At 35.9% G+C, this 25,909-nt stretch overlaps 1 protein-coding gene across 5 annotated transcripts in view; it reads right to left on the bottom strand.

The window, feature by feature from the left end:
• The window catches only part of Fam120c (family with sequence similarity 120 member C), a 127,018-nt gene that overhangs the window by 68,639 nt on the left and 32,470 nt on the right, over window positions 1-25,909 (bottom strand). For 4 of the 5 annotated variants that reach the window (XM_046452584.2, XM_046452580.2, XM_058582038.1 and 1 more), the window contains exons 2-9: window positions 24,116-24,362; window positions 22,766-22,848; window positions 18,369-18,497; window positions 6,403-6,502; window positions 5,707-5,783; window positions 4,994-5,271; window positions 4,032-4,305; window positions 3,236-3,407 (exon numbers count right to left, since the gene is read on the bottom strand). In XM_046452584.2, the coding sequence (XP_046308540.1) occupies window positions 3,236-3,407; window positions 4,032-4,305; window positions 4,994-5,271; window positions 5,707-5,783; window positions 6,403-6,502; window positions 18,369-18,497; window positions 22,766-22,848; window positions 24,116-24,362 (1,360 nt within the window). Of the gene's footprint in view, window positions 1-3,235; window positions 3,408-4,031; window positions 4,306-4,993; window positions 5,388-5,706; window positions 5,784-6,402; window positions 6,503-18,368; window positions 18,498-22,765; window positions 22,849-24,115; window positions 24,363-25,909 lie in introns of those variants that run through there. The other variant, XM_046452583.2, reaches the window with a different exon arrangement.

Raw genomic sequence — 25,909 nt, 5'->3', positions numbered from 1 at the left:
ATTCAACCAACTGAAACATTTATATTTGAAGTAAATCTTTAGTAGATTTACTTGGGCTAGTTTTTATCTAGTCTACCAATCTGCATTTTAAATGGCATAGTTAGACTTTATATAGTTAATAAAATTATAGATATATTAGAGAGTAAGTCTATCATGTTAGTTTTATTTAAGTGTTTCTTTTGTTTTCTTATTTTTCTCTTCTTGTGGATTATTTCAACTAATTTTATGATTCTATTTTGATTTTTCAATAGTGTTGTTTCTTAAATATTTTTTTAGTTGTAGTTGGACACAATACCTTTATTTTTATTTTTATGTGGTACTAAGGATGGAACCTGGTGCCCTGCACGTGCTAGGCGAGCGCTCTACAGCTAAGCCACAACCCCAGCCCCTATCTATACTGTTTTTGAGAACAACTGTTTTTGTATAATTTTGGGGGTGCTAGGGATTGAACCTAAGGCCTCATGAATGCTAGGCACATACTGTACCACACTCTCATTATGTATTTAATACCTAGAACATGCATTTAAAAAATATACAAAGGGAGACTGGGGATATGGTTCAGTGGTAGAGCATATGTTTAGAATGCCTGAGGACCAGGGTTGAATTCCAAATACTTATAAATAAATTATATGCATAATTTATGCATACTGGTATTGAAATTTTATCAGTTCAAGTGAAATGTAGAAACCTGACCTATGTTATATTTCTTTACACTACCCTATTTATAATTGTCTAAAATATTTTCTCTAAATAGAGAACCACATTAAACACTGTTGTGATTTTTGCTTCAATGTGAAACATAATTTAGAAACTCAAGGCAGCAAGTCTATTGTACTTATGTATTCTTTTGTTCTTTCCACTGTTTTTTTCTTCCTTCCTGATGCTCCATGATTCCTTAGTTTATCATTTTCTTCCTATGAAAAGAACTACCTTTAGCCACTCTTTTAGGGTAGTTCTGCTTATGAAAAATTATCTTTGTTTTCCTTCAACTGAAAAAATGTCATAATTTAATTATTAGAGAATTTTCTTATTTGATAATGAATTCTGAGTTGACAATTCTTTCAGTAAATACTGTGCTGCTTTCTTCTGGATTGTAATGCTTCTAATTAGAGATCAGCTGTTATTTGCATTATTTTTCCCCAATAAGCACCATTTTTGTGTGGCTACTTTCAGTAAGTTTTGTCTACTTTTGAAAACTTTGACCATGATCTATCTTGACACGGATTTCCTTACTGCCTTGTGATTAATGCAGTTTTTTTAAATATGTAGATTTAAATTTTTGCCAAATTTAAGTACAGCCCAGCCATTATTCTTGAACACTTCTGCATTTTTCATCCTCTTTCTTTTCTCCTTCTGAGACTTTGATGATACCAATATCAAATCTTCTGTTATGCTTAATTTTTCCTGTCTATTTTCTCTGTTCTTTTAGACTATGTGATTTCTATTGTTCTACCTTCAAGTTCACTGATTTCTTCCTCTTTTATCTCTTACCTAAGATTTAATCCATCCATTGAGTGTTTTATTTTGCTAATTATATATTTTTAGTTCTTAATTTCCATTTGGCTTTTCTTTAAATCTTCTATTTCTTTGCTTAGAATTTCTATTTTTAGTTTATTTCAAGCATATTTATAATTGTTTGTTAAAAACATTTTATTGATGGCTGCTTTGAAATCCTTTTCAGATAATCCAGACTTTTATCATCTTGGTAGTCACTTTATTCTTAGTCACTTTGAGATCATTTGAATTTGAAACCTTCCTAGTTCTTGGCATGATGAGGAATTTTCAATTGAAAACTGAACATTTGTTGTATTTTGGGGAGGGGGTGCACTGGGGATTGAATTCTGGGGCACTCAACCACTGAGCCACATCCCCAGTCCTTTTTTTTTTTAATTAAAGACAGTGTCTCAATGAGTAGCTTAGTACCTCACCATTACTGAGACTGGCTCTGAACTTGTGATCCTCCTGTCTCAGTCTCCTGAGTCACTGGGATTGTAAGTATGTGCCATCGTGCCCGGCAAAAGCTGAATGTTTTGAAAGATTCTGGATTTTATTTAAATATTGTGTTTTAGCAGGACTTTTCTGACCACTACTGGTAAAGGAGGACACAATTTCATTACTGCCAGGTGGGAGTGGAAAGTTGCAGTCCATGCTTAACCTTATTTGATACCTCCCCAGCAGCAGCAGGTAAGGCACCTCATTATACCTGGTAAGGATGAATGTCTAGGCTCTCTTCATAAGGCCTTTTCTGTGTGTGTGTGTGTATGCATGCTATGGATTATGGCTGGAGTACAGTGGTTATTACCTAAAATTTTTCTATGTTGCTAGGATGTTTGTTCTCTTTCTTTGACCACAGAAAGCCAGCTTTTTGGAGGCTTTTATTGGTCTGCAGCTGTTGACATTTCTGGGCCATTTGCCAGCTTGCTGCTCCTCACCCAGACTGGGATATATGAGGCAAAAAGAAAACCTAGGGCACTCACTAGTGCACCACTGCATCATTCCTTGTGCCTCAAGGTTATCAGCCAGTCTGCCTTCTCCCCACCATCTAGAATATCTTATACTTGTTTTATATGTGTCCTGGGGTTAGTTGTACTTAGCAGCAAGAATAGAAAAACTACATCCAATCTATCTTCATGGAAGCAGAAATTTACAGTATTTTTTTTGAATGATTTGACCATATTACTCTGTAGCTTGAAACACCCCAATGGTTTCACCTAAGCACAGGTTCAAATCCCAAAACTAAACCCTTCTGAGGAGACAAGACTGTGTCAGATACAATTCCATATTCTCAAAGCCCAGCATGGTTCTTATAAGCAGCAGTCATTCCGAATGTTTAATAATTGCAGATTTGGGGCTATTACATTAATGTGCTTCTCATATTGATACATATTCTCATGAATGATGCATTTTTTTCTTAGGGGATACCGGGGATTAAACTCAGGGGCACTCAACCACTGAGCCACACCCCTGACCATATTTTGTATTTTATTTAGAGACAGGGTCTCCCTGAGTTGCTTAGTGCCTTGCCATTGCTGAGGCTGGCTTTGACCTAACTCATGATCCTCCTGCCTCAGCCTCCTGAGCCACTGGGATTACAGGTGTGAACCACTGTGACTGATGAATGACACATTTTCTTAAAGACTGCATAGCCTGTATGATGTGTCTGCATATATATATCTTTTTTTCTTTGCTGTGTCAAGCATTGAGAGACGTCAAAGCTAGATCTAGTTACACTTACCTTCCACAGGTAGCCTCCGCCGTATGGCCAGGCGTTCCATTTTCCGCTGTGTCTCTGCCAAACTAAAAAGGACTCCATATACATATTGACGAGCTGACCTGAACAGGAGAGCAGCTGGAGGTAACTCCATGTTACACTCATCCTCAATACATACGGGAATCTTAATTTCACCCTAGAGAAAGGTGCAAGGGAAAGGAGAAAATGAGTACTTTCAAGATTTGAAACCAAACTGAGAAGAACCAACAAAGAACTGCAGCCTCTACAGCCCAGCCACTAAATTTTCTGTTTGTATGCAGAGTATCAGATTAAAAAAGTTGTAAGAAGCCCAGCTAACAAGTCAATTTATAAGCTATATTCCATTTTGGAGGTCTCACTTATGATTGACATCAGCTGATTAATGGGGAAAGTCTTAGACAATTTGCTGGTGGATGGATTTGTATGGTAAGACCAGAGGAGGGGAACAGCTATGCAGTAGAGGAAAGCATAAGGAACAATGGCACAAAGCCTCTTCTTAGACTGCCTATCCCTAGAAAACGTCCACCAACTTGGTGCATGGTCATGCAAAATCTCAGAATTATACTTCACTTTTAGGCACATCATTTACTGTACAGTCCTATCTCTGGCTGGTCCTGACTCATTTGGGGCCCTTAATATGGGGAGGAACACCAGCACACTTGGTCTTCTTTATCTTTTTTCAAACACCAATCATCAGACTTTTTTTTCTGATAACTTATAGTCCTAGGAAATATAAAGTATTCTTAATAGAAGGGAAGTGGGTGCTGATCTGCTGTCTCACCTTAGTGAGGACGTGATAGATATATGGATACATAAGACCCCTTCGATGTCTGTGTTCAGCAACCCGCAAGACTTCTGGAGCTACTGGTGGTAAGGGTGGAATTGTGATGTCCATGTGGTTCCTTGTAGACATAGACAGCAGAGATGGGATGTGAGGCTCACCATCACCTAGGCTGGTTTCTGAAACTCCAGCATCCACAGGCTGTACCCAAGACCCTCTGTCACCATTGGGATCTTCCCAACCAGGCTGCTGCTGAAGAGTTTCTGTGATGTGACTGAAAAATTTAGAAAGACAGTGTAGAACAGAAAAGGGAAGCTAAAGATACTTCCACTCAAGATGGCTACTGTGATCCCAAGGAATCTCGCAAACCCTCTGGAGGTCCAGACACTGGGTTAGCACTGGAGATGATACCTTTCCTCTCAGTGGCCATCACTGCCTTCCTGGATTCTTTCACCTGACACAAACCAAAGCAATCAAAAGTCATGGGAATCACTCTGAATCCTTTATATCTTAAAAAAAGGCCATGCTAAGAATCTGCTTATATTCTAAGAAAATAATTATAACTGCAGTCTCAAAATAGTTCTGCTTCCCAAGAAAAATCTGTTTAGAGGAATAATCTTTAAAAAGTGAGCTAGGACCAGAACCCTGTCTCAGTTGCTAAACAATATAACTGCCGACTCAACTGTTCTATCACTTCAACTCTATACATTATTTTTCTTTTTTTACATTCAAACTATCCCCCTCACAAACGGAGAAATGACAGACAAGTTATAATGCACATCCATATCAGGATTTCACTAACCAACTGCTATGCTGCCTTTGACCTCAGTAGCCTGGTCATCTGAAAATTATCATCTGCAGAGGGCCAAAAGAACAAAGAATGACAGAGAAAAGCCCAAAATATACACTTTCCCACATTCCTTCTGAAGTCTTTCCCCCTGGTTGTCTATACAGATACTTACTCAGAACTGGCTCCATTTGGCTCATCACCATCAGAGGAAGAGGAGTGGGAAGAGTCTGGTCCCAAAGGAGGTGAAGCTTTGGAAGTCAGGTAATTGGGAAACTGGGATGCAGAGGAGTCATAAGAGACCGCCCAATTGGCAAAGGGGCTGTCCTGCAGCATGGGATCCTCAGAAAAAGCATGGGAATCCCCCAGAGGATGGGAGAAGAGAAGAGATGAGTTGGGTCCCATTGGGAATGGTGGTGGATATTTCATTTTCTGGGGCACTTGGTGAGAAAACTAAAGGACAAAACAGACAGAAAATCTGTTTAACATTTTACCGGCTCCAAGATGGTTCCCTCAGCAGTTGTGACATAGTAGATGATACCAGTAGCAGGGACTGTTGAGATATCCTACTGAGAATGATAAGAAATAATTCTAACCGTGCTGCATGAACAGAATCCACTAGAAAAAGGACAATGAATCAATCCAGGTCACCTAGAACATTCCCTAACATTAGCTAATCTACCTTCACAATGCCCTAATGGTTACTGATGTGGGTGTTATCTTTTCATAGTCTGAAAGCCTCAAAGTAGAATGTGATACAGATATATATGATCTTGGCATTCTGCTAACACTAAGTCAGCCTATCTCTGCAACTCAGATAATAAAAACCAGGAAGCAATCTGAGTCCAATGCTAACAAAAGGTCTCAGGCCTCTTAAAGGATGCTTACCATTGGCTTTCCAGCAGAAATTGTGCCCATTTGATTTCGTGGAAGGGGAGGATTTCCAAGACGGTTATTTCGAAAGCCTGAAGCCAAGAGAAAAGGCTGTACTTCAATCAGTCCTAATAAATTTACAATGCTATATTCTGCCAAACCACCACCACATGGAAAATTTTTATTAATAAATAAGGTACAGGCTGGGGATATGGTTCAGTGATTAAGCCATTGCCTAGCATGCATAAAGCCCTGGGTTTGATCCCCAACACCACAGAAAGTTAGTTAATTGAACAGCTACTCTGTGTCATGCCAGGAGTCTTAAATAAAAAAAATTCATATGATAATAACCCTATAGATTACATATCATGAATGTGACTTTACAAAGTCACACAGATGGTAAGCAGCAGAGGTAGGATTCAAACTCAGACCTAACCCCAAAGCCAGGGCTGTTTTATATCAAGACAGCATGGGTTACTACTAGAAGCAGTCTAAACTAAGCAAATAACTTTGTTCCCCATCTAAAAATTTGGGAAGGCAGGGTCTTCATTGTTTTACATGAAAATCAAAATTAAATGCCTTCCAAATAGTGATGACTTCTAGGAAGGCACAATCACAAATAAGTGATTCCACTCTGACCCTGGAGTTCCTGATGTACCAACACAGTTTCCCCTATGAACAGAGCAGCCTGGGGTCAGACGGAAGCCTTACCTAGAAAGGAGGGACCCACTGGCAGTGAAGAGAGTTTGGTTGTGACTGAATAGTATTCAACTGCTTTCTTGAATCGTTCTATTTTATCTTCTGTCCTGGACTGGTTGTTGGCACATCAGATTGTCAGAAAAAGAAATGATAAGAGAGTCTTTTTCATACAACTTATAAGTAGGGAGTCAAAACAATAGCAGAAATCAAATATTTAGAGAAACCCAAGAAAACAAATTTCTACTTTGTAGAAAAGATTAGGGAGAGAGAAATCATTATGGAACATAAAATATGGATTTTCTTTAAAAAAATTTACTTACATTTCATGATATTCTAAAATGATCACATGATCTGTAGGAAACATACATAAGAATGGGGTGGGGAATCACATAATATAGCCATCTAACAATATTTCAATGTGTTTCCTTATATTAGTTTTTAAAAAATTGTGCTGCAGTATATACCATTTTATATACATATTTTTTTGGTTGACATTCTACTCTATAATTTTAAATGGATGAATATTTTATCATTATGCATTTATCATAAAATTTTGTAATCACTTCGATAATATCTGACATTTAGGTTATTTCTAATATTTGGCTATTTTAAGCTATATAGGAAGAGTTTATATTGTCCATATAAATTTTTTTCTGGATTTCAGATTACATCCTTAAAATGATATTGGTTCAAAAGTTATAAACATTAAAACTAAGAGCACTTAAGCATACAAAACCACAATGTGACAATATTATATATCCATCAGAAGAGCTAAAATTAAAGACTAGTGATATTAAATTCTGGCAAGTATATGGAATAACTGGAATTCCAGCCCATTGCTAGTGGGAATGTACATTGGTACAGTTTAGAAAATAGCTTGACAGTTTCTTATAAAATGAAACATTTACCATACGCTATAGTAATCCTATTTTTTTTTTTTTTTCAGTTCTGGGGATAAAACCCAGTGGTGCTCTACCACCAAGTTATATCTTCAGCTCTTTTTTATTTTTTAATGTTAAGACAGGGTCTTGCTAAGTTGCATAGGCTCACCTCTAATTTGGAATCCTCTTGCCTCAGGCTCTGAATAGCTGGAATTATAGGTGTGTGCCACCACACTCAGAAGTAATCTTACTGCTAATTATTTACCCAAGAAAAATGAGTGCATATGTCCTCCAAAAGATACAAACCAAAATGTTTATAAGAGTTTTATTCACAATAGTTCCAAACTAGAAACAACTCAAATGTATATTAATAGAAAATCAGGATAAATTGTTGTATAGATACGCAATGGAATACTAAACAGGAATAAAACAGGAACAAAGTACTGATATATACGATAGGTATAAATCTCAAAGATATTATACTGAATCGAATAAGAGAAAAACACAAATGTATATATAAAGATCAAGCAGAGGTAAAACCAATCTTTAGCAATATAGGTAAAAAAAAAAAAAAATTCTGGTTTAACATTGTAGCTCAGTTGTAGAGCACTTGGCTAGCATGGGCCTAATTCTGGGTTTGATCCCCAGCACCACAAAAAAAGTAAAAGCAAAAAGTACTATTTACCTTTGCAGAAAAAGGGCTGAGAAGGAGCTTTTAGATTTATCAGAATTTTCTCCTGAACATTTTTAAGATCTTCATAATATTTTACCAAATGCAATTTAAGATATTAAAGACAATTTCTAATTAAAAGTAATGCTCTCATAAGCATATTTTTTAACATAATCTTGGGTTATTGCACAGTGCATTTTTAGAAGGTATGATCATTTTCAGACTTTTGACACATTATATTAAATATCTTTCCAAAACAGATGCCTCAAGTTATACTGCCATCATCAATGTATGAGAATATCAAGTTCACCATACAATTCCAGTGTTGAGTATTTTCTACCAAAAACCCCTAACTACTATCTACTAGGTATAACAATATTTATTTCTTATAGAAACAATAGACTATATAATAAAAAATATTTTTAACATGTATAATGGTATCTCTCAGAGTTTGTCATTATTAACATCTAGAATCTTTAAACATTCCAGGGCTTTTATTTGTATTTGTGCATGCACATTAAAAAAAAAAAAAAAAAAAAGGAACTGAGATCTCGAGGTCCTACAGACTAACAGAAACAAAATCACTCTGGTATCTCAAAAGCCAATTAAAAATAACAGGGCTATAGTTGTAGCTCAGTGGTAGAGCATGTTTGAGCCATTGGGTTTGATTCTCAGCACCATGTTAAATAAATAAAATAAAGGTGCATTGACAACTAAAACATTTTAAAATAAATTAACAGATGTTCTATAGAATAGAGGAAAGGGGTTGGGGAGGGAGGTAGAGAGGTAAGGGTACAATACTGGAGATTGAAATGGAACAATTTAGGTTATATGCATTTATAAATATGTCAACATAAAACCCACAATTATACATCACTATAAAGCACTAATAAAAAACTGAATTTGATGTGATTAAAAAAGGGTTTCAAATCCAGAGAATGTTCACAAATTATTGACTGTCAGAGTGGCATCTAAATGGTTAAATAATAGTAAACTATCAACATTCCATTATTTATTTATTCATAATCTCCTTGTTAAATTTAGTAATACACATAATAATAGAAAACAATCTTCTAAAAACTACAAAGGGTACAAGTCTCCCTTAACATCTCTCTTTCTGCATCTACTCTTTTCCTAAGAAGTGACCTGTTTGGTAGATGTTCTTTCATGAATTTTGCTATTTTTACACACACATATGGACACCAATATGATTTTTGGGTTTTTTGCACAAATGGAATCACTATCACATTGTTATCACCTCTTTTTGGCATTTAACAATATGTCTTATATATTCTTCAATGCCAATCAGTAGAGATCTATGACCCAATATACCAAAATACTTCACCCCATGTAACCCTGAAGTCAGGTGTGGAATTTTATAATTGACATCATGACAGTCATGAAAAAAAGTTTCAGATATTGTAATTTGGATTAGGGATGCTCAACCTGTGCTAGTAAACAGTATGTATGTTTGTTTATAAGAGCTCTCCTCAATTCTGATTTTATGGGGTGGGAGTATAGCTCAGTGGTACAGCACCAGCCTAGCATGGGCCAGGACTTAGGTTTGATCCCCAGGACTGCAAAAATAAACAAAACGATTTTATGAAGATTTTACAAATGGTTGAAAACATGGCAACTTAGTGAGGCCTAGTCTCAAAATTTGAAAAGGGGAATTTGGGTAGGTCAACCCTGGTGTGCTCTGCCACAAAAAAGAAACAAAAATGAAAATAAAGAGGATTGGGGTGTAATCAGAAACTATGTCTTTATTTCCCAATTTAAAAAAAAAAATTTTTAGTTGTAGACACACACAATCTTTATTTATTTATTTTTAATGTGGTTCTGAGGATCAAACCCAGTGTTTCACTCATGCGAGGCAAGTGCTCTACCACTGAGCTACAACCCCAGCAATCTATTTTCCAATATTTTAGTTCTTTTTTTTTTTATAAAGGAGCCTTTGTTATTAAAAATAATCATTATTATTCTTCAAAAATGTATTAAGCCACAAAGATAATAAAAAATCATGACATTAAAAATATTTACCATGAGGCTGGGGTTGTGGCTCAGTGGTAAAGCACCCGCCTAGCATGTGTGAGGCCCTGGGTTCCATCCTCAGCACCACATAAAAAATAAATTAATTAATTAAATAAAGGTATTGTGCCTAACTACAACTAAAAAATAAATATAAAAAAAATTCACCATGCAACTAAGCATTTATAGTTTATTCTCCATTTAAACAGTATGCCATACTTAACATTTCACTCTACTGAACAGGTCAATTTTTTTTTTTGTTGTGCGTCAGTCTCTTCCTGTCTAATACAAACAGCTAAAAGGACAAATAAACAAAGCAAATGTGCAAATATGTTATAAGGGAATGTTTCTAAAGTCAAGGAAAATGAGGGGCTCTTTACATCATGGTGGAAAGCATGGACAAATGAGGATCAGGTGTAATTAGTATTCAACAACAGTAAAAGAGAGAATTATGAAAGATAATGGGGAGAAAGGCATTTGAAAAGAGAGTCATTTGAATAGAGAAAGAATATAAGCCCTTATGGAAACAAAAGTCCAAGTATACTTTTTGTAAGACAATACTTGTTAAGATTGTGCTAGCAAGTTAAATGCAAGGTAACATATTAGATTGTGCTATCACAAAATTTTGTTGGGAAAATTTAGGTCCCCAAACCAAATACTCATATTGTATTTCTTTCATTTAAAAAATCCATAGAAGTTTCAGTATTAGATAAAATGGAATAAGTACAGTTCCCTCTGTTCCCACTGAGGACAGTTATTAATATGTAGTTATAGGCAGACTGGGGAAGAAGACTAGGATTCAAAGTGAAATAGGTCAACTACAATGGGATCATGGGGAAAGATCCTTAATAAAAGGAGACATCTAAAAACATGACAAGTTATGTTGGGTTTGCTCATCAGTTAAAGATAAACAGAACATTTAACATATGCTTATAGAGATTAGACGTATGATTAATTAAAATTTCACTCACCTGAGGTGCTTACTCTATGTGCCCACAAATGATTAATGGCTAGGCTATCTGATACAGAAAAAATTCTAACCTCTAAGTATAGAGTGGTTGTTAGGGGATTTAGCTGTCACGAAACTTAATCTTTAAGAAAGTTTATAAACATTTAACAAATCATCGAAATCTAACAGCGGCTCACCTGTTTGTGATCCCAGCCCACCCTCTGAAAAATCATATATATCATCAGAGCACTCAAATTTGGGCATGTCACTCATCTTCTCTGAGAGGCAAGGGTCATCCACACTTCTGAGTGTGAATTCCTTTGCTGTTCTTAAATAAATCTTTACATAAGAACAGGTCCTTCTACTCTTTTTGTAATAAATGTTAAGAACTGGGAGGGGCTGAGGGTGTAGCTCAAAGGTAGAGTGCTTGCTGGGGCAGAAGCCCTGAGTATGATCCCCAGTACCACAGGATAAAAAAGAACATGAGTGGTTCCAAGTTGATGTTCCCTTCTTTTGGGAATTCCTTGGACCCTCTCTGGTGACAAAAGTACTATTGATTAAATGATGTGTTTAGGATTTCTTGTTCTTCCAGAATCTCTGCGTATATACACAATGCACTCTGAAATCTGAAAGTGTCCACTGGTGGGGTCAGAGGAAGCTGCAAAAGAAACTAGTCCAGGCTGGGAGTGGTGGCACACACTTGTAATCCTGGGGCTGGTGACAGAGACAGGAAGATCACAAGTTCAAAGCTAACCTCAGCAATTTAGTGAGATTTGGCATAAAAAGGCTGGGTGTGGCTCAGTGGTTAAGTAACCCTGGGTTTAATCTCTGACACAAAAAAGAAAAGAAAAATGAAAGAAACTGAAAAAGAAAGAAAGAAAGAAATTGTAGTCCAGTTTTGGCCTGAGTAGTGAAAAAGTGGTCTCCAAAAACTCAGAGTATAAAGAAATACCCTGTTTTCCTTTTTTATTTTTTCTCTTCCTTTGTGTTCCAGACCAAAGCAAATCTTGGATGGCAACAGTGGCAAATGAAAAACAGCAGAAAACTAAAACTCTGAAAGATAAGAACCTTGCTCTCCAATTAGAAGAATGATTTTTCTTCTCTCTTTTTGTCCTTCTGCTCCTTGGTCATAGGCACAGTCAGAAAAAGTACAACACAATGTTGGGTGATTAAAGTTCTGACTTTCTGGCAAGAAGACCAAAAAGGGGGTAGCCCAAAGAACCAGGAAGACTGAATAGATGCAGGGGAGAACTACTAAAAGCAAAATGACAAGTTGTTTATGAACCACTGGGTTCACTCCTGAAATAACACATGCACGAATCTGACTCTAAACAGCAGACCACAGACTAAAACTGAATTAAGAGACAGATTATGGCCCAAGACCCAGACTAAACACTAAATGGCATATACACAGGACTGATCTAGATATGTTTGCAAGGACTTTAACAACTGTATTGACACTGAAAGCACAGCTCAAGGAAGGCTAAAGTACTAGTGGTCTGAACCAAAATAGGTTTACCGATTCCTAAAACAAAAATTATCAATATGCCCCATAATACTGAAACAAGATCAATAGCCTCTAACATAATTTCAAAATTTCTTAGATATAATCCAAAAAATTGAGATGGCAATGTTGAGATGACACAGTGTGGTATTACCTAACAAAAGACACTTTAAAAGCCATTATAGAAATATTGACACTAACAGGAAGACTTGAAACAAAGTCTCAGCAAAGAAAGAAAATATATGAAAATAACCAAATGAAAATTATACAACTTAAAAATACAATAAATAAAAATGTAGAAGGACTCTATAGCAAAAGAGAGATGGCAGAAAGTTAATGAAGCTTATCATAGATCAACACATATTAGCCAGTATGATAAAAAAAGAAAAATAATTTCTTCAAAAAAAAAAAAAGAAGAAGACGACATAGAAAGCCAAGCATGGTGGCATATGCCTGTAATCCCAGTGGCTTGGAAGGCTGAGGTAGGAGAATCGAGATTTCAAAGGCAGTCTCAGCAAAAGTGAGGTACTAAGCAACTCAATGAGACCCTGTCTCTAAATAAAATGCAAAAAAAAAAAAAAAATAGGGCTAAGGATGTGGCTCAGTATTAGTTGAGTGACCCCAAGTTCAATCCCTAATTGCCCCCCACAAAAAAGAGAACAGAGTATCAGAAATATAGGGGATAACACCAAAAGGTCTAAATTGGTTCTCTGGGTCACAGAAGGAAAAGGAGAAAGAATGTGAGCAGAGAATCTATTTGAAGAAATAATAGCTAAAATCTGACCAATTTTATTGAAGTGCAAATTCAGAAATTCAAGAAGCTCATCAAATTCTAAACAGAATAAGGTCAAAGAAATCTATGCCAGATACACTACTGATAAATCATGTGAAACAAAGAAGAAATAACACTAACTCTATATAATTCCTTTAAAAACAGGAGTACTTGTAAACTCCTGACTCCAACACTACCCTGATAACAAAACCAGACCAACACAGCACAAAAATAAAACAAAAACCAAACAAACAAAAAATTACAGACCAGGGCTGGGGTTGTGGCTCAGTGGTAGAATGCTCACCTAGGATGCGTGAGGCACTGGGTTAGATCCTCAGCACCATATAAAAATAAAATAAAGGTATTGTGTCCACCTATAACTAAATAACAAATATTAAAAACAAAACTACAGACCAAAACTCTTTCAAAATAAACAAAATTTAAAAATACTCAATAAGGGGCTGAGTGGTAGAGCACTCGCTTCGCAAATGCGAGGCCCTGGGTTCCATCCTCAGCACCACATAAAAATAAATAAAGGTATTGTATCCAACTACTAAAAAAAAAAAATTAAAAAAAAATACTCAACAAAATACCAAATTCAAATCCAGCTATACAAAAAAAAAGGGGGTGAGTGGGGTGGGAGAATAATATATCAGGACCATGTTTGCTCAATATTCAATAATCAATCCAAAATATTAATGGACTAAGGAAGAAAACAATATGATTTTATCATTGAATAGATAAATTGCATTTGGAAAAATACACTATACATTCTGCAAACCAAGAATAGAAGACAACTTCCTTAACCTGAAAACATGCATCTATAAAACCTACAACTAATGTCACATTCAATGACTACTGACTGCTTTCTCTAAAGATCAGGAACAAGAAAAGGATATCTACTTGCAACATTTCTATTCAGCATCATTTGGAAATCTTAAATAATACAGTAAGTGAACATAAATAAAGGAATGTAGGATGAAAAATAAATAAATAAAACTGTCTGTGTTCATAGTCAACATGAACAACTACACAGAAAATCCCAAGAAGTCTGTCAAAAAAACTTCCAGAATAAGAGAGTTTACAAAGGTCACAATTTATAAGGTCAATAAACAAAACTAAATCATTCCTTTATATCATCATTGAACAATTAAAAATGGAACAAAATAACATTCATGACAATACATGCCACAAATAGGAAATAAGTATAAATACTAAAAACCAAAAAATAAAAAAATAAAAAAAATAAATACTAAAAACCATGTGCAGGACATGCTAAAAACTCTAAAACATGCAGTTGATGAAAGAAAATAAACATGACCAAATAATAGAGGCATATCATATTCATGAATTCAAAGACTAACCAAAGCCATCTATATATTTAACACAGTTCCAACCAAAATCCCACAAGGTTTTTTTCCCTATAGTTATAAATAAATAAAACTATTCTAAAACTTAGGTGGAGTTGTAGATAAGTGGTAGAGTGCTCATCTCGTATGTGGAAGGCACTGGGTTTGATCCTCAGCACCACATAAAAATAAAAATAAAGGTATTGTGCCCATCTACAACTACTGGAAAAGGACAGACACATAGATCAACTGAACATAAGAGAATCCAGAAATAGACCCATGCAATTTAACCAAATGATTTTTGACAAAACTGCAAAGGCAATTCAACAGAGAAAAGATGGTCTTTTAAACAAGCTGTGTGGAAACAGCTAGGTATCCCTATGCAAAAACAAAACGAGAAAACGAACAAAATCTCCTAACATATTATAAAGAAATGAAGTATAAGTTGATGATTTGTTCTAAATGTAAAATGCATAACTATTTAACTTCAAAAAGAGAAAATTATCATGCATGCAATTAGGCAATGAGTTCTTCTTAGACAAGATACCAAAAGCATGATCCATTAATGATAAAAACTGATGGAAATTAAAAATTTTATTCTATAAAAGATGCTAATGAAATAATTAAAAAACAACCTGGAAGAAAATACTTGTAAACCAGATACATGACAAAGAACTCAGATGCAGAATATATAAGGAATTCTCAAAGCTCAACATTTAGCAAACAAATGAACTTTAAAAATGGGCAAAAGAGGGCTGGGGTTGTGGCTCAGTGGTAAGTGCTTGCCTAGCATGTATGAGGCAGTGGGTTCAATACTCAGAACCACATATAAATAAATAAAATAAAGATCCTTTGACAACTAAAAAAAAAATTTCAAAAAATTTCAAAAATGTTGAAAGACTATTTTTCAACAGACCATTCACCAAAGAAGATACAGGCAAATAAATCAGAAAAAAACATTTTTATCATTAGTATTTGGGAATAGGAAATTAAAGCTGTAATGAGGGGTAGAAGTGTGGCTCAGTGGTAAAATGTTTGTGGCTCAGTGCCCAGCATGTTTGAGGCCCTGAATTCTTTTTTGGTAAGATTAAAATAAAAATAAGTTAAATAAGTTAAATGGGCTGTGGGTGCGGATCAGTAGTAAAGTACTTGCCTGGCACATGTGAGGCACTGGGTTTGATCCTCAACACCACATGAAAAGAAATAAAATAAAGATTAAGAAATGCAAATAATAAAAAAAAATTAATTCACTGACGGGGCATGGTGGCACACACCTGTAATTACAGTGACTTGAAAAGTCAGCCTCAATTACTCAGCAAGATCTAAACAATTTACACCTTATATCAAGATAAAAATAAAAAGGACTAGGGATGTGGCTAAGTGGTTAAACATACCTGTGTTCAATCCCAAGTACCAAAATAATAATAAGTAAATAAGAGAGGTGTGGTGGCATACACCTATAACTCAGGGGCTTAGGCAGGAGGATCACAAATTCAAAGTGAGCCACAGCAACTTAACAAGGCCCTAACTAAGCAAGACCCTGTCTCAAAAATAAAAAAATAAAAAATAAAAAAAGGGCTAGGGTGGTAGCCCAGTGGTTAAACACTCCTGAGTTCACTCCTTGGTATCAAGAAAAAAAAAATGCATTTTAAAAATTACTGATCAAGCACTGGTAAAAAGTAATAGTGACTGGTTTAGCAAGGTCTTTACAAATTTAAACATATGCTTACCATATGACACAAAAATTCCACTCCCAGATATGTACTAATGTCCACACAAAAACCTGTATACAAGTATTTATAGCTTTTGTATTCATAATCACCAAAATTATAATCAACCTAAATAGGGGCTGGGGATATAGCTCAGTTGGTAGAGTACTTGCCTAGCATGCACAAGTCCCTGGGTTCAATCTCCAGCCCCCCCTCAAAAAAAAAACAAAACAATAACCTAAATAACCTTTAGGGGTGAATGAATAAAAAAACCTGTGGTATATCCATACAACAAATATTATTCAACAATAAAAAGGAACAAATTATTTACATGTGTAACATGCAACAACTCAGCATTATATTGAATGAATTTTATATTAAATAAAAGAAATCTCAAAAGATTATCTACTGTATGACTGATTCCATTCATATGACATTTCCAGAATACAAAACTTCAGTGACAGAGAATAACTGATGGTGCCAGGGGTTTGCAATAGGCTTGAGTGTTCTTACAAAAAGATAATCAATTTGCTAAAAATAAAACCAACATATTTTCATAATTTTTAGTTTAATTTTGTTAGGATAAAATTCCACTTGAAGCCTGACACAATGGCACACACCTGGAATCCCAGCAACTCAGGCAGCTGAGGCAGGAGGATCTTGAGTTCAAAGCCAGCCTCAGCAAAAACGAGGTGCTGAGCAACTCAGTGAGTCCCTGTCTCTAAATCAATTACAAAACAGGGCTGCAGATGTGGCTCAGCGGTTAAGTGTCCCCGAGTTCAATTCCCCAGTACCAAAAAAAAAAAAAAAAAAAAAAAAAATCCCAATTGAGTCCTTTCTCCCATAAATGACCATGAAATTTTGATTCATGATTTAGTGCACTCATTTTAAGTGTCTTTTTCATTACCCATTTAATCCTCCACTAAGTAAGACCTCCTTTATGTTAAAATATACATCAAAAATGGCTGGGTTGGGCTGGGGATGTGGTTCAAGCGGTAATGCGCTCGCCTGGCATGCGTGGGATGCTGGGTTCAATCCTCAGCACCACATAAAATAAAGATGTTGTATCCACCGAAAACTGAAAAATAAATATTAAAAAAAATTCTCTCTCTCCCTCCCTCTCCCTCTCCCCCTCCCCCTCTCTCTCTCTCTTAAAAAATGGCTGGGTAACTTCACTTAGCATTATCTTCTCTAACTCCATCCATTTACCTGCAAATGCCATTATTTTATTCTCTTTTATTGCTGAGTAATATTCCATTGTGTATATATGCCACATTTTTTAATCCATTCATCTACTGAAGGCCATTTAGGTTGGTTCCACAGTTTAGCTATTGTGAATCGTACTGCTATAAAAATTGATGTGGCTGTGTCCCTGTAGTATGCTGTTTTTAAGTCCTTTGGGTATAGAACGAGGAGAGGGATAGCTGGTTCAAATGGTGGTTCCATGGGAGGAATAGACAAACTCTAGATAGGGCAGAGGGGTTGGAGGGGAAGGGATGGGGCATGGGGTTAGAAATGATGGTGGAATGTGATGATCATTATTATCCAAAGTACACGTGAAGACACGAATTGGTGTGAATATACTTTGTATACAACCACAGATATGAAAAATTGTGCTCTATATGTGTAATAAGAATTGTAATGCATTCCACTGTCATATATAAATAAATAAAACGGAAGCAAATATTAGCTTAAAAAAGTGGCTGGGGATGTAGGTCTGTGGTAGATAATTTGCCTAGCATATAGGAGGCCCTAGGTTTGATCCTCCGTACTGGAAAAAATTGATTAGAAGGAGATATATGTCAGATTAATTTAAACAATTCACTTAAAATATCATTACCTAGAAACTGGTAATGGTATTTTAAGTTAATTTTTTCCCTTATGTATTGTATTTTCTAGAGGGATTATTTTACTTTAATCATCAGTTAAAAGAAAACCTTTCAATCCAAGCCTAATAATATTTTAAAGGAAATGAAATTTGGGGGCTTTAATCTATAAGATCGGAGGAGACAAGCAAAGAGAAGTTATATGTCATTGAAGACAACAGGAGACTTGCTGGTATTGCTGGAGAAGGTAAGACAACTGTCAATTCTTAGGAAAGAAAAGGCTAGCTCACCTGAGATTGTTTGAAAACATCCTTCCCAACCACATCCAGGTTTGAAGGGTCTTTGATAGAACTAACATACTCAGAAACAGCCTTGATCACCACATCACAGGGTGGAAGAACCAGTTGATGAGCTCGAACCTAGAAAAGGCAAGATAAAGTATGGTTACTAATGTCAAGATGGATCACTAAACAGGACGTAGTAATTCAACCCTGTAATCCCAGGTACTTGGGAGGCTGAGGAAGGAGGATTGTAAGTTTGAGAGCAGCTTCAGCAATTTATCAAGTCCATGTCTCACAATTTTAAAAGGGCTAAGGATGTAACTCAGTGGTAGATTTTCCCTGAGTTCAATCGCAAATGCCATAGATTTTTTTTTTTTTTAGGAAAAGATGGATCATTTAGAAAAAAGTTAGGTGGGGATGAGATATGGAATTCAATAAATCACTGAGATAGTTAAACTATATTTAAAATAGTTTTTTCTCCCCTTATTCTCAGTACAAAGGACCTGGAAAAGATTGGAAAAATCTAAAGACATAAAAACATACCATTTTTAATCCTACTACATAAATAACAATTGTCTGATGATACTGCCATAATCAGCTAGTTCTCTTTCATGAGATGTTTTATCTGCTTCCAACTTTTTACAAAATATCTTTATTTATTTTTATGTGGTGTTGAGGATCGAACCCAGTGCCTCACTCATGCAAGGCAAGCGCTCTACCATTGAGCTACAGCCCCAGCCCTGTTTCCAACTTTTTGTTATTAAAAGAAATGTTACAATGTGTGGACCATCTTTGGATCCTGATTTGAATTAATCACAAAAATGCCCTTTTGAGATAATCAGTAAAACCTGAAAATGGACTAGATGTTAGATTATACCAAGAGATTAGCATTGTCTGTTAGTGATTATGGCAGTGTGCTTGTGTAAGAAAATGCTCAAGTTCTTTAGTGATATATATACCAAAGAATGTGGGGTTGAAATAACATGAATTATGGTATTTTGCTTTAAAATACACTATACACACACACACACACACACACATATATAATATATATATCAACAACAAACCCCAGCAATGTTAGCAAAATCTTATTTACCTAATTTTTTCAGTACTGGGGATGGAATATGGGGTTTCACACATGATAGGTAAGTGCTCTACCTCTAAGCTACATCCCCAGCTCTCTTTTAATTTTTTGGTGCCAAGGATTGAACACAAGGGCATTTAACCATTGAGCCACATCCCCAGACCTTTTTTATTTTTATTTTATGATTTTTGGTACTAGGGATTGAACTCAGGGTCACTTAACCACTGTGCCACATCCCCAGCCGTATTTAGTATTTTATTTAGAGACAGGGTCTGAGTTGCTTAGTGCCTCACTTTTGCTGGGGCTGGCTTTGAACTCGAGATCCTCCTGCCTCAACCTCCTGAGCCGCTGGGATTACAAGTGTGTGCCACCATGCCTGTCCTGTTTTTAATTTTTTTTAGCTGAACATGGACATAATACCTTTGTTTTACTTATTTATTTTACGTGGTGCTGAGAACCAAACCCAGTGCCTCACATGTGCAGCACAAGTGCTCTACCACTGAGCCACAACCCCAGTCCCTATTTTTTTAAAATTTTGAGACAGGGTCTTAATAAGTTGTTTAGGGCCTTGCTAAGTTTCTGAGGCTGGCTTCAAACTTGTGATTCTCCTGACTCAGCTTACCCAGTTGTTGGGATTACAGGTGTGTGCCACCAAGCCCAGCCTCTCTAGCCCTTTATAAAATTTCATTTTGAGACAGGTCCTCACTAAATTGCATATGCTGGCCTTGAACTTGCAATATTCCTGTCTCAGCCTCTTGAGTAACTAGGATTATAGGCATGTGTCACTTGAAATAAGCTTGATACTTGAAAATGTTTTAAAGAAAAATTTTGATGCTATGATGAAATGTAGGTATGACTTACTGCCCACTTTCCAATTAATTATAAGCTTATTCAAATGGTAATTACTGAATTAGAGTATAATGTTCTTAAATGCTTTGATAAAAACTGTTTTGACAAAATGATGTTCCATTTTTTCCTTTAAAAAATATTTACTGCACACTATGTGCTAGTACTGCTTTAAGTACCAAGGACATGGCAGTGAATAAGAAACACAAATTCCTGCCCATGTGGGAGCTTAAATTCTAGTTGTGTGTTGGTATGTGGTGAGGGGAGTCAAAATTAATAAATAAGTAAACTATATAGTGTGCTAGAGGTAGATAAAAGCTAGGAAAAAAAACATAAGTAGAGAAGGAACATGGAATTCAAGTACATGTATGTGTGCAGGTGCAAATATGTGTGTGTACACATAAAATTTTAAATGGGTATGTGCATAAAATTTAAGAGTGATCAGGAAAGGTCTTATTGAGAAAATTCTAGAAGTGAGGAAATGGCTATGTGAGAGTAAAAGGCATTCCAAGTAGAAGAAATATCAAGTGCAGAGGTTCTAACATGAGATCAGAGGTATAACAGGGGGCCAGACAGTATAGGGGTTTATAGAATGTGGTAACGATTGGGTGAGTGACATCTATTGATACACTGAAAACAGACTGGGGTGGGAAGACATTATAGGCACAGAACCATCCATTAGTAAGCTATTGCAATAATCCAGGCAAGAAATAATGGTGGTGCATGTCTGTGATCTCAGAGACTCAGAGATTGAGGCAGGAAGATTAAATTTCAAGGCCTATTTTGCCTTGAACTGTCTCAAAAAAAAAAAAAAAAAAAAAAAAAAAACAGAAAAGGCCAGGAGTGTAGCTCAGTAGTCGAGCACCCCTTGATTCAATCCCTAAAAAACTGGGAAAAAAAGATGCCCATTTATATATGTAAATGAAGATGTTTAGTAGATGGATATTAGAATTTGGAATTTGAGAAAGAGGTTAGAGCTGGAGGCATAATCTTGAGAGCCATCAATGGGTAGAAGGTCATAAAGTCATGAGACTGGATGAAATCATGTGTGTAGATAGAAGAGAAGAAAACCAGGATAGAACTCTGGGACACTTCACATTTTTAAGATAAGAGAATAACAGAGGACACCGAGATGTAGCAATCAGTGAGACAGGAGGAAATCTGAAGAGAGTGGTTTCCTGAAAGACAAATGAAGAATGAGCAACCATGTCAAATGCTGCCAATTGGTCAAGGAACATGAAAACAGATAACTGGTCACTGGGTCTATTAACTTGGAGGTTACTGACAAGGTCAAGGGCAAATTCAGCAAATCAGATTGAAGAGAGAACAGGAGAGGAGGATAGTAAGCAGCTTAATAATAGACAACTCTTTAGAAGACTTTGATATGAGAAGAAATATGTAGCAGTTGGGTGTTAGTGGGTTTTTATTTTTATTTTTGGGGGGTCACTGGATTTTTACTTTTATTTTTTGGTACCAGGGATCGAACTCAGAGGTGCTTTACCACTATATATACCCCAGCCGTTTTTTTTTTATTTTGCAAGGTCTCACTAAGTTGCTTAGGGCCTCCCTCACTAAATTTCTGAGTCTGTCTTTGAACTTATGATCCTCTTGCCTCAGCCTCCTAAGCCGCTGGCATGCACCACCATGCCCGACTTGTTTTATCTTTTAAGATGGATGTGTGTTTATACATTTGGTGGGGAAAAAAAAAACAATGAAGAGAGAAAAATAGATGATGTGAAGAAGGAGAAGAATTGCTATACAAATGCCCTTAAATTGGCAAGAGGGGATAGAATCTAATGTGAGTGGAGGGGTTGGCTTTTGATAGGAGAATGGACAGGTCATCCACAGTTAACAGGAGCACATGGGCACACAGATATATGCTGGTGAGGTAAGGAGGGTTTGGGAGCTTATGAAAGTTCTCTTCCCGTTGCTTCCATTTTCTCAGTGAAAAGGAAGGGGGGTTATGTACTGAGAATGAGCAAATAAAGAAGTATTTAGGCTGGAAGAAAGAGATAATATGAAACAGTCATCTAGGAAAGTGAGAGAATGAGAGAAATACAATACAATCACCATCTTACACTACCACCAGAAGTGAAGGTGGGCATCAGTCTCAGCACAGCCTTGATAGCAGTAGACTAATTTTTCAATATTTGCTTGACTGTTAACAAAAAATATCATACTGCTCATTTAATTCACATGCCTGGTCACTAGAGATGTTGAACATCTAGTCATAGTATTATTGGCCACTATATTTCCTCTTTGGTGAATTGTCTGTATCAGTTCTTTGTTCATTATTTTACTAGTGGGATAATAGTATTTTTCTTTATAGATATGTATGGACTCTTATACGGATATTATTACAACTAATTTTATCTGTATCTGAAGTGTTTTGAATCTAATGAAAGATAATTATTCCATCAAATTCTAAAACTTGATTACCCTCTAATGTGTACATGCAGGAAATGGGACACATTACCTTAAGGGATGCAAGAGGATGTTCTGGTCCCAAGAGGCTCCAGTGAAAAGCAGCCAAGTCCTCATCTGGGAGAATGTGGTTACCTATAAAGTACATTTGTCATTTATTGACTATACCAATGTTTCCTGGAACCCCCAGGCCATGAAAAAGATCCTGGGAGAGAAAATGACCAAATAATTAACATAGATCGATATTCTTAATATAATAATTATAGTAGTGATGTGTTGATTACCTACTACATATCATGTGTATTATATGTATCATTTTTATAATATCAATGCATGATAGTATTATTTCCATTTACAGATAAGGAAACTGAGGTTCAGACAATTTTGGTGACTTGGCCTTAGGTATGTACATACCAGGATGAAAAGCTAAGTCTATATAATTCCAAGCTCATGCTATTGTAGTTATTGTAGTTATGCTGGCTTTTATAATAGCAGCAACAAATTAATTACTTTCCAATAAGTGCTGAGCATTTTATATCTCGTTTCATTTAACCTCATCAATAATACTATGAGGTATTATTATTCCCATTTCACAGATGAGAAAATTGAAATGGGCAAAGTGTGACTTCAGTGATTTGCATGAGGCCCAATTCCAAAACTTGTGCTGATACTCTTAGGTTACTCAAACTCATATCCTTTGGAATTACAGAGCAGTGATCACATCTAACATAAATACATTAACCTTCATGTTGTAATTACTTGGAAAACCAATTCAAAACATAATCCACTCTCCAGAATTTACTTTAAATACATCCTTAAAAGACAGTATAATAGAGGGTTAGAGGAATGGATAAAACATATGATAAAGCAAGTATTGTAAAATGTTAATGGTAGAATATAGGTGGTGGATATAGTGTTTTCATTGCAAAATTCTTTCAGTTTTGCTGTATTATGGAAATTTTCATAATAAAATATTAGTACAAAAGAAATGAAGAGAAAAAGAAAAATATAATCAACAATTTGTGTTCCTGATCTAAATTTAGACACTGGGAAAGAAATGCTAATTATCTGAGTGAGGAACCAAAATAACTAGGACAAATGAAATATTTAGCCTAAGACAGTACTCTGCATAAATGTTATAAAATGTAAAAAATAATAAGTTTTACAAGAATACAAATAATGTTTTGGAATATCCTATAACAATCCATGAGTCAACCATTCTGAGTTTTAGGGTGTCCCACAAAGAAGTCCAAGCATCCACTGTGTTTTCTGCATCATGGTGTTTGGCATGAGAATTTTTAAAAAGATGAACCCAATGATGATAGGCTAAATCACTCAAGTTTTTAATCCTTAATAATGGAAGAGGAAAATTTACTTGGACTTTTTCTTTTGGACCACATACCTAGCAGTGCAGCAAATATGGGAAAATTCATCCGCTTGAGGCCCAGCTGCTTGGCCACCTCCTGCATCAGAAACTGATTAGTAGTAAGGTTCTTCCCATTCCAGCTCAGTTTCAGAGCATGGGAACTGTAGTAAGAGGGAATATTGTAGAGTGCATACTCGGAGTCATGGGCAAGAAGGCCATGAAAGCCATTTTCCCTGAAAAAAGCCACCACTTCCAAATGGTGATCTTCAAGGCTCTGAAAGACCTAGGAGAGAGAAAAAAAAAACATTTCATATGCTACAAAAACTGGTCTGCACTGTTAAGTCAGGAAAATTTTATAATTTGATGAAATTTAAGATTACATGTGGTTGCGCAGAATATATTTAAAAAGAGCAAAAACAAAACCAGAGTGTTCTCTCAGCCTAAAACTTGATTATTTCTATAAACAAAGACAGAATTGTACATGTGTTCACTCAAAATTCCCAGTATGTTTTTACTTCTTTTATGAAAGTTGGCCTAAGACTCTTCAAAATCAGAAGGCTAAAATTAACATGGTATATATTGCATAACTTTCAAACAATGACAGAGAAGATCTTTGTTAGAAAAATAATAAAACCATTAATTATTGCTCACAATCTACTATGTACTATGCATATTCTACCTACATTATCATCAGATCAGCCATGACAAGGTACGTTTGGATGAAAACCTCAGAATGAATGTAGAAACAGAAACTGACATTCATTTCTTTTGTAAAATTCATGCTTTTTATCTTAGAAGCAGTTTATACTGCAAAAGCACACACCTAAGGCACTTCCAACACAAAGACGTCAGAAACTTCACCCCATTTTAGAAATGGGGAAACAAAGGCTGTTAAGAGGTTGGCTGTCCCCAGAGTGGCATAATGAGTGGTAAACAGAATTAAAACACAGACTGATCTGACTCCAGTACACATACATTTTCCACTGTACCAGCACCTTTGTGGAGAGCATTTTTGGTTTGGTTTGGTACTAGAGGTTGAACCCAGGGGTGCTTAACCACCAGCTAAGCTCCCAGCCTTTTTTTTTTTAATTTTAGACAGTTTAGACTTATTAAGTTGCTTCAGGCCTTGCTAAATTGCTGAAGTTAGCCTCAATCATTTGATCTTTCTGATTCAACCTCCCCAGTTGCTGGGATTACAGGTGTGCACCACCACCACCAGCTGAGAGAACTATTTTTTTTTTTTTTGAGTACCAGGGCTTAAACTCAGGGTCACTTGACCACTGAGCCACATCCCCAGCCCTATTTTGTATTTTATTTAGAGACAGGGTGTCACTGAGTTGCTTAGTGCCTCATTTCTGCTGAGGCTGGCTTTGAACTCATGATCCTCCTGCCTCAGCCTCCCAAGTTCCTGGGATTACAGGCATGTGCCACCACCATGCCTAGCTTGAGAGAACTATTTTTCATGGAAAAGTGACAGACTGTTACATACCCCTCCTGTATGCACCTCTACTGCTACACTTGAAGCATATTAATGTTACCTATATATTGGCTTCTACAGAGACTTTATATTTCTGGCTCCCACATAAGCCCTAGTGCATGATAACACTAATGCTAATGACTAACAGATACTGAATATGTATGAAGCAATGTTACAAATACTTAACATGCATTAACTTGTTAAATATTCACAATAACCTTATGAGGCCATAATTACTATTAGTATAACTACTATTAGCCCCCACCCCTATTTTAACTTATTATCTCCAAGGTAACACAATTATAATGAGAAAATCCTAGATGTCAGCTCAAGACCCTATGGACCTTGATAAT

Source organism: Marmota monax, unplaced genomic scaffold (assembly GCF_021218885.2).
Source record: "Marmota monax isolate L192 unplaced genomic scaffold, Marmota_monax_Labrador192_F-V1.1 WCK01_AAM20220418_F8-fsc00223, whole genome shotgun sequence".
In the NCBI taxonomy this organism is placed as follows: domain Eukaryota; kingdom Metazoa; phylum Chordata; class Mammalia; order Rodentia; family Sciuridae; genus Marmota; species Marmota monax.
The sequence above is the reverse complement of the archived record's forward strand: the minus strand, read 5'-3'. Positions and strand labels throughout refer to the sequence as shown.